This window comes from Melospiza georgiana, chromosome 4 (assembly GCF_028018845.1).
Source record: "Melospiza georgiana isolate bMelGeo1 chromosome 4, bMelGeo1.pri, whole genome shotgun sequence".
Lineage (NCBI taxonomy): Eukaryota > Metazoa > Chordata > Aves > Passeriformes > Passerellidae > Melospiza > Melospiza georgiana.
This window is the reverse complement of record NC_080433.1, coordinates 7,302,326-7,316,412: the sequence shown is the minus strand read 5'-3', so window position 1 is coordinate 7,316,412 and position 14,087 is coordinate 7,302,326. Positions and strand designations below refer to the sequence as shown.

The window sequence follows — 14,087 nt, the reverse complement described above, 5'->3', positions numbered from 1 at the left end:
GTGCTGGCGCAGTGTTAGGAACTAACACTGTTGGTTCTCCAGACACACATCCTCAAACATCCCCTTGCTCAGGGTGGGAAAGAATAAAAGTGAGGCCTGGTTTGGGGCTGCTGGTCACTGAGTTGCCAGCTGGCCATGTGTTGTGTGCTGTGCTCCTTTGCCTGTGCCCATTGCAACCCTGATGAGTAGTGAGACATTCATGAACCCACACACCCAAACCCTTGCACAGCACCAGCAAGCCACTTTTTCCAGAAAGGCCAAGCCACATTTGTACTACCAAAGCAGACAGGGCTTGGCATCAGGCACTGTCCCTTGATCAGAGAGGCTGTTTAATGACTCGCACGTTCTGGCGTGGGTTTTGGCCTGTGCCAACTGGCTCTGCCCCAGGCAGAGTTCAAGGCACTGATCAAGGATGCACACCTGTTCCAAATAGGCAGCACAGCGGTGGAAACCCCATCTGGGACCAGAGGAGACAGGGTGAGTGTTTAGTCATGAGCTCTGCTGCACCCCAGCTACCCTTGGGGCCAGAGAATGGGCTCTGGCACACTCCACCTGCCAGTACAGACTTGCCATAGCATCGACACATGGTTGCACGGGCTGGTTTGTCCATGCCGTGCCTGATGCTCCCAGGCAGGAGGAAGAGCAGGTGCTCTGGTTCTACCCTGCATTGCCCTTTGCTATGGGATTGCCTGGTAGCCCCAGCCCAGCCCTGCCTGCAGCTGAATCCACCTCTTGCAGCAGCCGCTTCCCTTGGCACGGGCTCGTCGCCGGTGCAGGTGCCTGCGTGACTCAGGCAGCTCAGCTGAGAGGGGAAAGGCGTGTTTATCGCCCCTAGCAGAGCTGCTCTTCACTCCCCAAGGAGCTGTTATGAAAGAGGTGAACTTATTTTAAAAAGCTGGCACTAGTGAAAGCCGAGGACACCTGGATCTTATCCTGCGTTTTTGTTCCCTTTGTTTTTGATTTTGCCAGAGACAAGCCAATGCAGCAATTGTGGCTTGTAAATGAGGTGTGGCCATGAGTTGGCTGGAACATGGATCACAGCAGTGATCTATATTTAGATCACTCATTTCTTGCCAGATGAAGTAAAATATTAAAAACAGCAGCTTAAATAAATACAGCAGAAAAACCACTGTAGGAATGAGCTGAACAGTGACCCAGTTTACTGGGCCATGTCTATAGGAGACAATGTAGGAGTTTTAGTTGCACAGTAGAGACATTATCTCAGTAAAAGCCCACTGGCTTCCCAAAGGCAGGGACCAGAGAGTCAGAAATAGCATGCTTGGCCTCCAGAGTAATTCTTGTGCCTCCCATCTCAAGCATTTTTGATGCTTTGACTGCATTCTGCACATTCAGCCATAGCAGGGCCTGGCTCAGCAGAGGAATCCATAGAGGAGCTGTTGGAACCATCAGTGTTCTTCATGTGACCACGGTGTCCAAGTAAAACCCTTCAAGATTGCTTTCATCAGTGGCAGGCTCCTATAAAATGGAGAAGGAAGATCGACCAAAAGACTTGCTGTCATAGCTCATTCTCAAACCACCCCCAGCTTCAGTGCTCTTGGGGGGTGAAAAGGACAAAGCCAGGGCTCAAATCCTGCGAGAGCAAATATGGTTCATTTTCCTGTGAGTTTACCTTTTGCAAGGGCCAGAGGAATCCAGTGGGTGCTTTGATAACACCTCAGTGTGTTGAAAACAAATTCTCATTCCCTGCTTCTGTGAGCCAAGGACAAAGCTGTGTTCCCTTGAGCCATGGTCACATCTGAGGGCAAAAAAATTTATATGTTGGACTGCTTTTCACTAAATCACACAAGAAAATAAAATGTGCCCTTATCCTACCCCTTCCACCTGCCTTCTCCTCACTCCTCCCCCAGGAATCCCCTCATGCCACATCCAGTTATGCTTCATTAACCAGCACATTACACTGAATATTTGGCTTTTTCCATATCTGAGTGGGCAGGTTCTCCCTCCCTTTTGTCTCCAGGAGCACAGGGAATACTTTGAAGCCTAGCCAAGGGAGAAAACTGGCACTGCATGCTTCACCATGCAGTAGTCAGGAGGAGATGTATGTTCTTCTTATAGCAGCTCAACTGTCTTTTTCTTTCTTGTTTTCTTCACCTTTCAAGGAACTCATTGAGGTTGACAGTGAAGTGGTGTTTGAACTGGCTGCATACATCTTGCAGGTAAGCACCCACCTTCTCTCACTTGGTGCTTCCTCATGCTGCAGTAAATGTTTTGATTTACCAAATCCACAATGGCTGTGTGGAAGTGTAGGAGTTCCCACCAGTTGCAGGAAAAAGATGTCTTTGCACAGTTTCCATTGTTTCTGTCAAAATGGGTACAGAAGCCTCTCAAACTAGACCTCCCCACTCAGGGAGCAGGTACTGCTCAACATTTTGCATACAGAAATGTTGTTGTGTTTGCACCAGCACAGATATTCAAGACTCTGGGGTGTGATGTACAGCAATCTAAGTGATGAATGCAAATTCCTAGGTGAAATCCATATGCAATGTTGTTTTTTTAACTTGCATTTGTTTTCCCAGTGGGGCTTGGTCCTCTGATGAGCTACATAAGCTTCTACATATGCAGCTGTCTGTATTCTCCAACGTGGGCAGAATGGTTTAAAGACCTTTCTAAATATTGTCTTTCAAAGTTCCAGTCTTCAAGAAGAGGGAAAAGGGTCAGAGAGCAAATGACCAAGCAGTGTTTTGGTAAATGTCTGGTTCCCAGAAGGGAACCTTTTCAGGGTAGTGAGGGTGGGTTTTGTGAAAGTTCTCTTTTTAGAAGCATGACTGTGGGAGCAGATCAGTCATAATGGTCAGATGATCCTTGTTTCCCCTCTCTTACAGTCTGTAGTTTTAATTTTGTTCCCATCAGCCATGAAGCTATGAAGAGCCATGTGAACAGACAAACAAGCTCATCAGACTGCACTAATAAATAACAATGCACTGCACTTCTAGAGCACTTGCCACGTTAAAGAAGCAATTAATGTGTAGGGATTTGAACCTTCATTAAAATCATTTTATGCAACAAGAACGGAGCGAGAGAGTGAGGATGGAGGACTCAATTAGCAGCACATTATAGAAATCACATATTGGCTGTTGGGGGAATACACATCAAACAACGGGCTCATTGTGAGGAGCAGCAGTGGGGTTATGAATCTATTGTCTGCTCATCCTAGTGAATAACTTAGTGCTTAGTAATTGTACAGCCAGACCCAGAGCTGTAACTAACCCTTGTTGCTGGGATTGCTTCTTGCCACAAACACAGGATGTTACGCTTATTCCTGTAGTAGTGTGATGTGTAACTTAATGAAAACAGTCAAAACAAGCCACACCTTTGCTGCCTGTAACCAGAAACTACTACAACCCGTGTTTGTGACAGGATCCAAGCAAAACAAAAGGAATCATACTGCATTTTGTTCTACTTCTTGCTGCAGCATTTAAGTCAAAGCAGTGAATTATGAAGAATATACCCTACAAAATTGTTTTTAAATTCAGTGTGCTCGCACCCATGCAGGCAAGAGCAAATCCTTTGGGCTTTGTTCTGTGTTGAACTGTAATCATGACATGCTGAAGGACTCCTTCCTGTGAACCAGAGAAGTGCTTGTCTGCCCTTCAGTTCACTCAGAGGGAAATGGAAAGATAGTAAAGGTCTGTCAGAACTCAAGTGATTTATTCTGCAGCCCTATTTCAAATTGTTTTATAACCAGAACAAATTAAAGTACCACCAGAGCTCTGAACTTTACCCCAGCCTCAGGACTGAAACACCACCGGACGTGGGCTGGCTGGTCTTGTGGGTAGATGAATGGATGTAAAGACAAAAGACCTGAGCACAAAGCCCAGTCCTTTTGGCAGTGGAAACTCCCTCACAGCACAAATTACATTCTTGCACTGTGCTTTCTGTGTAGCTGGTGGCAAATGAGGTGCTTCAGCATGAATCATATGAAAGGCATATTGTCTGTGGTAAATGGAAAATGCAAAATGTGTGCTAAATCTATTGCAGAGGGCACTCACCAGATTCTGGGGATTCTCCAGGTGTGCAGTAAGACTAACTACTGTAATGGAACATTATCCAACCCTTTAATGTCAGGCTGTGATGGTAATAAATAGAAGTATCTAGATGTATAAGTAAGGGAGCTAAATACTCACCCAGACACCCAGCATGGAATTAGAGAAACCTGTGTCTTGCATCCCCTTGAAAGCTGACAGTGAGCAAGCTTTTTGAAAGTCTAGGTACTAGAAAATGGCCAGAATACTTGTTAAAAAGTCAGGGGAGTTGCAGTCTCAGAGGCTGCAAAGCCACTGAGACTTCAGAGATTTTCTATTAATGTAGCACCCAGAATTTCTTATTTACTGGCATTATTTCCTGTAGCATCTTAGGTATCCACAGCAGAATGAGGAATCATCTGGCCCTATATTAGATCTTTTGTTTGTTAATCTGCCCAACTCACTCTATCATGGCACTTGACATTAGATACTGGTTCCAAAACCTGCATGAGGAATCAATTACAACAGGAAATTGCTGCTAAATGAATTTTGCAAATGGAAAATCTTGAACAGCCTTCTCTTCTCTTTTTTTTCCCCTGTTTTTAATTATATTTTTCTCTTCCTTGTTTTACAGGAGGCAAAGGGAGATTTTTCAAGGTAAGTGAACTTAAAAAGTTTTTGCCATTGTGTGATGTGAGAATAAATCTGGTAAAATTCCTGTGTGAGACATGCAACTCAGTTGTAGCTGTGTAGCAACAGGATTGCCTCAGTTAGCAATGCAGCTGTGTGAGCATGGCTAACATAGACATCGTGTTTCCTGACATAATTTCTTCACCAAACACAACCTTTGGCCAGAGCATGCCTTGCAAACAGTATTGTTTGTGATTTTGTTGTTGACAAATCTCATTATGTGGTCATGAAGTTCAGGAAATAGACTAGTCTTCAGAGGGAAATTGCTACGGAAATGACTCTAAAATCACTGTTATATCACAGATCCTGCCAGAGGCAGCATTAAAATTCCATCACTAATTGATATTTCAGTTTGAATTTGGACAGTTCTCAAAATCACTGATTCGATAATTGGTTTTGTTGAACATCTGCTATCCCTTGAGCCAAATCTTCAGACTTACTGTAAGAAACTCAATGAGGTCACTGTACTTGCTGTTTCAGAAGACTCTTAATGAAATGCCCAATAATTTTCCTGTAAGTTGACTGTGTCTGTGATTTATGCATTAGTAGCAGCTGAAGGTCAGATGGTTGTTTGGTGTCTCGTGAGAAACATGGAAGTTCTTAGTGTAAAGCTCACGAGAACTGAAGATGCTAAAAATTTCATATAGTCTGGAGGACTACAATATCCATTAAAGTTAGTTTCAGAGGAGAAAAGAAATGGGCAGTGGGGTTGAATTGTCAGGTGAGCCCAAAAATTGTCTTAATTTTGTCAGCATTGCAATACACTGAAACACGACTGTAATGATAGGAGGCTGTGAAGAACAGGCAGGTTCCACTTTCTGGTGGATTGGAACTTCCAGCCAGCTAAAATGGTGACAAATCAGTGAAAAGGAACTGCATTGTAGATATCTCCTGCCTATCATGGAATCTGAGATGACATAAGGTAGCCCTTGCTAAAAGGAAGTTTAAGCTCTGCCTTATCATTTCTCAAAACTTTAATGAACTTGCAAAATCCTGATTTGCATCTGACCACAGAGACACAAACCCAGTCTTGCTTCATTTTTCAGTTCTGACCAAGTTGGAATAACTTGGCTATCAGCACTGTTTATTTAGGGGGTACTGGAGTGCATGTGGCTCTGACTTTTCAGTCTAGGTTTTCTGTGCACTGCTGAGCACTCAGTCCAGAAGAGTTAGGCCAACCAAAGTTTTGCCATTTCAACCTCTGATAAACCACTACTTTTGCTAAGAAGAGCAATATTTGTTTGCCAGAATGTCTTGGTTATGGTGAAAACACACTTGGAAAGTGTACATTCAGACTGTGAAACTCAGAACAGAAAGGAATCAGATAGCTCAGAGCAACAGGACTGAAAGCATTTTATCTTTTCCAGACCAGAAATGGAAACATCTGATGGAAAGTATCCACCTGCTAAAAGTTGTGTGGTGTCCCTTGTAAGAGGAATGGTTGTGTTTATCACAGTGTGTTTCTCTAGGCCACAGAGAAATGGGGAATCTTCTCTGAGGGCACAGAAGATACCTCAAGCCATGGTGTTCACTGCTCCCACCACATCAGTCTGGCTGTCATCACCAGGCCCATGAAAACAGCTCTGAGTTCTTTCCCCTGTGGATCACAGTGGTTTGAAGTGGAAGGGGGATTCCTTACATCCAAGTCAGGCAGAGGAGGGGTGTCATAATAACAATTTGAGGGCACTGCCAGGGATCTTAATTTATAAATGGACTTTGGGGGCAAAGAAATCTGCCAGTTTGAAGGCTGTTCATAGAGGAAGATAGAATAAAGCTACCCTGATGCTCTATGGTAGAGAAGACTTGGCATCTCCCAGGGATGTCTGTCCAGCAGCTCCCATCTAATGTGCACTGACACAGGTTTATGTGCTGGGTGAGATCCAGGTGCTACTGAAGTCAACATGAGGTTGTTGTGGTCAAGATTTTTGCCTGCTGAGATTTGTGGTTATTGTATCAGCAGCGTAAAATCTGGCAGGCAAACCAAGCCTCAGGCTGGCCAGAGGAACTGCAGGTGAAAGCAAATGTTCTGACTTCTCTTAGGGATCAAGTTAGCTTCAGTGTCTGAAATTAGTTGATGTTGAAATACTGTTTAAAGTAGAAGTGCCTACTCTTTGAGACAGAGAAGCTTTGCAGTTGTGATTGTCTTGCTGCTGAGATTTAAAGATTATATGTTGTGTATGGCAACATATGTTGTGTGAAGGCTGAACTCTTCAACTCTTTGTTTTTGAAGAAATAATTTAATTCTAAAGGGTTGCATGCGTGGAACGCAGACTGCAGCTTTCCCACACCTGTCCTGTCTACTGCCACCATCAGATTTATAGCCTGTGAGTAGAAGTTTCTCTCTGGCCCCCATCCAGAAAAGTGCAGAAACTCTGGCTCATTGGTGGTGATGGGAGAATTGCTGTTCCCCATGGGAGCCTTCCTGTGAGTCACTGCTGATCACCTCAGGTGCTGGGACAGTCAAAGCCAAAGTGTCACAGCTCCAGCTGCGTGTGGGCACCTGCCCATGGTGGCCAGAGTGGGATTGCCTCCAGACCCCACTGCAGCCACCTGGAGGATCTGCAGCTGGCTCAGGACTCTTGAATGCAGTTGCAAGTTTGCTCTTTGGGCCTTGTGGGAACTGAAAAAACAGAATCAATCCTACAAACTCTAACAGTCAGCATTCTACCTCTGTGAACTGATAGATCCTCAGTGGCAGCAGCTCCCACTGCTGCTTTTGAGGAAATCATCCCGTACCCCAGAATAATCACTGTGCTCAGAATACTCCTTTTGCCTCTTCCAAAAAGCAGTTTGTGTCATTTCAAACACGATCCTTTGGTAGGGCATTACCATGCATGAGTCTGTTATCACTGCTTCTTGTCACCTTGGGCATCACAGTAATTCCCAGGTTTTGCTAAGCTTGGGGAGCACAGTCCAAGTCACCCTCATCTGTCTTGAAATAAAATGTCACAACAGCCCTGACAGATGAGTTTAGTGACCAATTCTTTTAAGTCCTTTTCTATTTCTAATATGTGTTTAATTTCAAAAACAAGCTTATCAGAAACCCTGAGTTCCTGATCCTATTTAAATCAGCTAAGTATTTCTAAATATTTGCTACAAGAGGTCTCCATCTCTTAGTTGATAAAGATTCAGGCAGAATGAGGTTTAAACTTTTCTTCTTAAGAAGTTCCTAGTCCTTTGCACTAAAGAAGAGCATTTTCACATTACTGAAAGAGAATGCCCAAATGCTTCAGCTGACGAGACTTAAATATGTTTACTTTTAGTCTGGAACATACCATTGAATTTCGGACAATCAAGTTTCCTGTTCAGCTGGTTTTCAGGTGGAAATGGACACTTAAGTTTGGATCTGTGCTTTTCAGTATTAGCTGAAACATTTTGACTTCAAAGGCCCAGAATTGCATGTATAAAGATCCTAAACTGGTACCCTGCAGACAGATCTAAAGGTTATTAGCTCAAACTAATCTTGTTTCTAGTTGGGAGCTGAGTCACGCTTGGTTGGCAGAGCATGGGCAGGACAAATTTCAGTTCCTTAGATGGACACAAATCCTACAGGTGTGACTCTCTTTAGGCCTACATAAAGGAATTACCAAGGCTGCCCTGGCTGATTTGTGGGGGAATACAGCATATTGTTAAAATAATTGGGATTTTTTCCTAATTTAATCCTAGATTGAGAGTCCAGTCCCAAAATCTCTGGGAAATTCACACCAGCTTTGTTTTAAAATGTTCATAATCCGTTTCTTCAGCCTTAAACTGCTTGTATGTCAAAGCAGCAAGAAATGGCATATAACAGATCATTTGTCCCTCAGTTTGGGGATGGGAAAGAAAAACCTCTGAGTAAAACAAAATCCTGAACCACTGCAGCTAGTTTCTCATTGCTACATTTCTTCCAGTTAAAAAGTATGAGACGTTTCAATTGAGCTCCAAGTGTCTCCCAGCAATACATGAAAGAATAACAAGGGAGGAAAGCTAACAGCCAGTTTCCTGCTAGGCAGAATTTCACAATAATTTCAACATTTGGGCAGATGGTAATCTAACATAGTTTTAGGCTTACTTTTCTTTCTGTGTAACCAAGTGACATTTAACCAATTAGAGTGTATTAAAGGGTTAGAAAACCTGGCCTGCTTTCTTGCAGCCTAATGGTAAAATCCTAAACACTGTATTTTGAAAAGTACCATCTAATCTGAGAATCTCAGAGTATGCATTTCCTCTTGCATTCTACAGAATGAATCACCATGCTGAGAAGAGTTTGTAACTTTAACCTGCAGTTTTGTTTTGTTCCTGATCATTGTTATTACACATGCTGGAAAATGTATGGATTTCCTGAGACAACTGCATATGTAATCTTACTCAAAATTATTTTAGACAGTATGCAAAAACTTGTTTTTCACAAAATATTTATGAAGTTCTAGGTGGGCCTTTTTTCCCCATGTGTAGATAAAGATACTAAGAGGTGGTGATTAATTTATTTGACAAGACTTATTAAACAGTCAGTACCAGAACAAACCCAAGAAAAAGGAGTTCTGTTTTCTAGGTCCAATGATAGTTAACCTTACTTCAGCTTTCTAACCAGCTTTCAGGAACCCATGCAGATGGCTTTTCCAGTTCAGGTTTCATATTGTTATTCAGTCCTTTAAATATTACCATTTCCACCATAGGAAAAAAAAAAGAAATAAAGTGGTCTAGGGGACAGAGAGAAAGTGTCTTTGGGGCCTTTCCCCTACATATTAATAAATCTGTGTCCTAAATATCCTTCTGTATATATCAGCCCTAGAGGCTGGACACTTCCGAATATAAAATAAATGCAGCACAAGTGACCGGATTAAACAAACACTTTCTAAATACAGTCATAAAACAAACACACTGGGACATTTCACTAGAAAAAGCATGAAAGGCAATAAGTAAAAAAACTACTTGAGATCCTGCTGGAAACATTTTAAAAATTGAGGGGTTCAGTGTTTTAAAAGGAGCAGAGAGGAAAGTGACCTCATGACCATTAGTTCAAATGCAACCTGAGTCATTATTTTTTTTCCTTTTATTGATTTGACATCTTTTTGGGAGTCTAAATTAATTTGTCTTGAGATGAGTCTTGCCAGAAAGCTTTGTGAATGCATGGACCACAGAATGAAATACCTTTTTGTTCCTGGAAGTGATTACCTGACTTTTGAGGTGCTTTGAGGCTGAGGCACTATCCTTACAGTATTTTCTAGGTGCTGAGCAGAAATGTTAATCCTGCCCAACATCACTAAGAATGTCTTTTTCTCTGATTCTTAAAAGACCTTGTCACAGCACAGGCAAACTTTGCGCCTCACTGACAGAAAAAACAGAGCTGACTGATGTTAGCCCTTTCTTTTATAGGAGCCATTACTGACTCAGAGTTTTTCCCAGACTCTCAGGGATCGTTAGTCACCACTAATCTTGCCCTGTTTGATAGATTTCTGGGCTCAGAAAGTCCCTGTTTGGAACTCACTCTGTGCTTTCCCAGAAAAGTTTTGGAAATCTCTCAACTTCCTTCTCTGAGCAGCCAGCCTCAAAAAATCTTCATTTGAGGGCAGTTACTTCTGCTTGTACTCTGATTGTCCCAAGTTCTATTCTTTTTTCCCAGTTTCTTTCAAAATGTCAAAATCCTCAGTAATAGCTGAGTATGCACATGCTGTGGAGGAGGCAGCTCTTGGCAATAAACTCTAAAAAGCAGCAACTTGTTTTCTAGGCTGTCAGTCACAGAACAGAGCTTCCAGATCAGCAGATAACACAGTGCAGAGCAGCTTCATGTTCAGACTTGTGCAGATATTTACCTGCCATGGAAGAATAAATCTGAATAGGTTTTGAGCATTTGCACTTAGAAGAGTTCTCTGATGGCCAAGTGACCATGGGATTTGGGCAGGAGTGGGTGTTCAAACACTGTTTGTCAAGAGCCTTTTGGTTTGGCATAGGAGGTGTTACAGAGTGGTTTTCCATGTGCTTAGCATGGCAGCAGTTGCCTCAGTTCTTGTGTGCTATTCAGCACATCTTCACTCTGCAAAATTTGAGCCTCATTGAGACTTGGCCATCTCTCACAGATTTGTCCTGACTAGAAGTTTGGTTCTGTTTTGAAACTACTTAATTGATTGTCAAGGAACTACCATAACAATAAATAACAAATGTCTGTAGACATGCCCAAAATGCCTGCTCCAGGATTTATGTCAGTGGTTTACCCTGTGGCCCAACCTAGTAATTAACCTGCAGACTCCAATTAAGACAAACCTACCAAGGTCTCAGGCAGAGTCTGCTGCTGGGATGTGCAAATGGAGAAATGCTGTGGCAAGATTTTTACAACTGAAGCAGTGTCACTTCTCTCCAAGTCAACATACAGACTGTCCCAGAGGCAAGGATGAAACCCAGGGTGATCTGGGATGTCCACGAGCTCCTCAAGTCTTTAGCAGATGTCAGGATCTCTGGTCTACAGCCAGAGAGGTCAAAACTACTTGTTGCCTGTCTGCCAGCGTCATGGGAGAAGCCAGTGGGCTGGGGAATCTGGAGTTCTGGAAGAGATATCTCTCTCTGCAGCTCCAGGACAGCCACACGTTTGTGTAGGATTAAGGGAAGGGTATAAGAAGGCAGAAAAAGTTGCTGGAACGAAGTAAGCCAATAAACATGAATTCTTTGGCACTCCTCCGTGTCCTGTCTGGCCCTCTTGGCTGTGTATTTCTACAATTTTAAAAATTAATAGCAGCACTGCCTTCCTTCCCAAGCCTTTGAGGCTTTTTTTTTTTTCTATGTGCACACAATTCCATGTGTGTTTAAAAGTGGGAAGGGAGGCATTTGGGGTTTGTAGGAGAAAATCCCACGGTTTCATCTGTGAGAATCTGCCTCCCATTTGATGAGCTCTCCCCGCTCTCTGCTGCACAGAGTTGCTGTTCCAGCTGGCCATTGTGGTCACTGGAGGTTGCAGGGAGAAGGATGTTAGTGAGGTGGTTGTGTAGGAAGGTTTTGTGTAGCAGGACCCAAATTCAAAGTGGAGTCTTATCAGTGAATATGTTATGCAAAGGACAGGTCACTGGGGAACTGGTTAAGAACAACCTGTGATGTGAAGAAAGCAAATTATTACTTTTTGCAGCAATTTGTAAGGCATTAAATAAAAATCTATAATTGCAGCTGAAAGCATCACTTTGTCTCCCTCTTATATTTTTTTCCCTATATGAACATGTCTGTGACACCCTGCTCAGTGACATGTGACATTGTGGCTTTTGTGTCCAGTCACTGGTAGGAAGTGGTTCAACATAACCATCTGGGAGAGCTTCTCTCCAATTTTGATAATAGAGGGAAAAGTTAACTGGGCTGCCATAAAATAAATAAAGAGAGGAGAAAAAGGAAACCCCAGTGCCTTTTGTTAAGAAGGAACAGATGTAGAGCCATAGCAGCCTGCCAGCTAGGTCAAGTCATATCAAATATTGTGGTTGTTTTCTTGTAGCCTGATCCTCCTTTTGAACTCTCTTTCAGCAATGAAGTTGTAAGGAATGAATTAAAGAAGCTGCCAGCCCTTCCAACACCAGCGCTGAAGGAGCATCCTTCCCTCGCTTACTGGTAATGTGTCACTGTCCTTGTGCAGGACCTGGCTCTGGCAGTGGGGTCTGACAGTGGAATGGGAAGCAGAAATTCCTGCCCCCTGCCTCTGGGTCTGTCACTGACTCATTGCATGGCTTAACACAAGTAGAGCTACCATCCTGAAGTAGAGCTACCATCCTGGGCCTCAGTTTCCCCATCTGCCAAATGCCTGGCCAAAACTCCACTGTAAGTGTGCAAATGTCCAGATGAAATCTGGAGGCCTAATGTACCATTTACTTTCACAGCACTTTGCATTTGTGAAAGAGTTTTCCCAGTTGGAAATGTCAATGTTTTGCACTGCCCTGTGTTGAATGATTCAGTTTCATCTTGTAAATCCTGTATGGCATAGCTGAATTCATCTTATATGAACTCAGTGTTTGGAGGTGGATGCTTGTTTGCTCTGTCTTTATTGCACTGAAAAACAAGCTCAAGGTAGGAGCAGGGTCACATTTAGATTTTGCATGCCACACACATAGATTCTTTGTGCCACCCTGCATATCCCTTTTATCTGTGCAAATAGGAAAGAATTTGAGGAAAGGCTATTCATTAAAGGGGAGATACTTTCACTCCATTTTCTGCTTGTTGCTCTTTCATGTTTGCCTTTAAAGCATTAGGCTGCAAGCCTGGGGGTTGGATTGAGCTTCTTTATCTGCTACTCTTTTCATTTCTGCATTTTGGTAATCTTGAGGATGGCAGGGGAAAACAAATCAGTTTGTAGGCTATGATGTCAATCCTTCTCTTGGCCAAAAAGGTCATCCTCTTCGCCTAGCATGGCTACAACAGTGGAATTAACTGTACCTAATGTCAAGTCATAGGCAAGCTCATCGTGAGGTCTCCTAATCCCTTTCTGAGAATATAAGGAGACATTCAGAGTCTCCAGCAGATATTAGGATCACTGACACAATAACTGTGGATCATCACAATCTCCTGATATTTCTATCTAAGAACCAAATCAAATCTTCATGAAAAATGATAAATGTAGGCTGCCATCTCATTGAAGAAGAATGGTCTTCCTCTTAGGAGCATCTCTTTTTCCAAAAACTACTTCATACACTCAAAAGCAGTACATTTCCAGGTGGCCTGGCTGACTGACAGACTGGGAGCTCAAGAAAGCCATCTCAAGAGGAGGAGTGGGAACAAGTAGGCACTGGCAGGAAAGGCAAATCTGACCCTTCAGCAACAACATGGCCTAAGGTCTTAATGAAGTGCCACATAGTGAGAAGAGCCATGTAAAATCCTCGTGCTCAGAATATGAGTATTTGCATTTATACACAAGGTACAGCACTTGCAGCTGTACTTGATTTTGTGGGGGGTCTCATGTGACTGAGAACAGGTCACAGGTTGGGAAGGTGGTGTTGCCAATGGAGTAATAAAATCAGAGGCTACAGTCCTGTGACTCCCTTGTGATTTCATGTCAGTAAGCAGGTCTAAAAGGCCTCTTTAACATTAGTAGTTCATTATTTTTTAATGATGGCTTTTTTCTAAACACCCTCTGAAACATTTAATGCTCTCAGGAAGCGTCTGTTGGTGAATTAGACAAAAAGCCTCAAAATTACAGATCAAACTTCAGTGATCTAAGGGAGCAGATTTTTAAAACTGTGTTCTCTGACACTTCTTCACATCATATGCAGATTATGTACCAGATGCAGATTTTATCCAAACCTTTTCTGTGAGCAATCAGTTTTATTCTGCAGTTCTTCAGTGTGAGTGCAAGCAGTCACAAGTGAATATCCAGCCATGGAAAGAAACTTTTAAAACATTAAAGATGGGATGAGTAATGGCTCTAATTAGTTTAAAACAGACAAACAAAAGAACTTTGTACTGTATTTTTAT

General features: G+C 42.8%; 1 protein-coding gene across 6 annotated transcripts in view; it reads left to right on the top strand.

Annotated features, from left to right (window-relative positions):
• Nucleotides 1-14,087, top strand: part of FRMD4A (FERM domain containing 4A) — a 372,469-nt gene that overhangs the window by 294,669 nt on the left and 63,713 nt on the right. For all 6 annotated transcript variants that reach the window (XM_058022117.1, XM_058022116.1, XM_058022115.1 and 3 more), the window contains 3 exons: nt 2,121-2,177; nt 4,618-4,640; nt 12,150-12,233. In XM_058022117.1, coding sequence (XP_057878100.1) covers nt 2,121-2,177; nt 4,618-4,640; nt 12,150-12,233 — 164 coding nt within the window. The remainder of the gene's footprint in view (nt 1-2,120; nt 2,178-4,617; nt 4,641-12,149; nt 12,234-14,087) is intronic.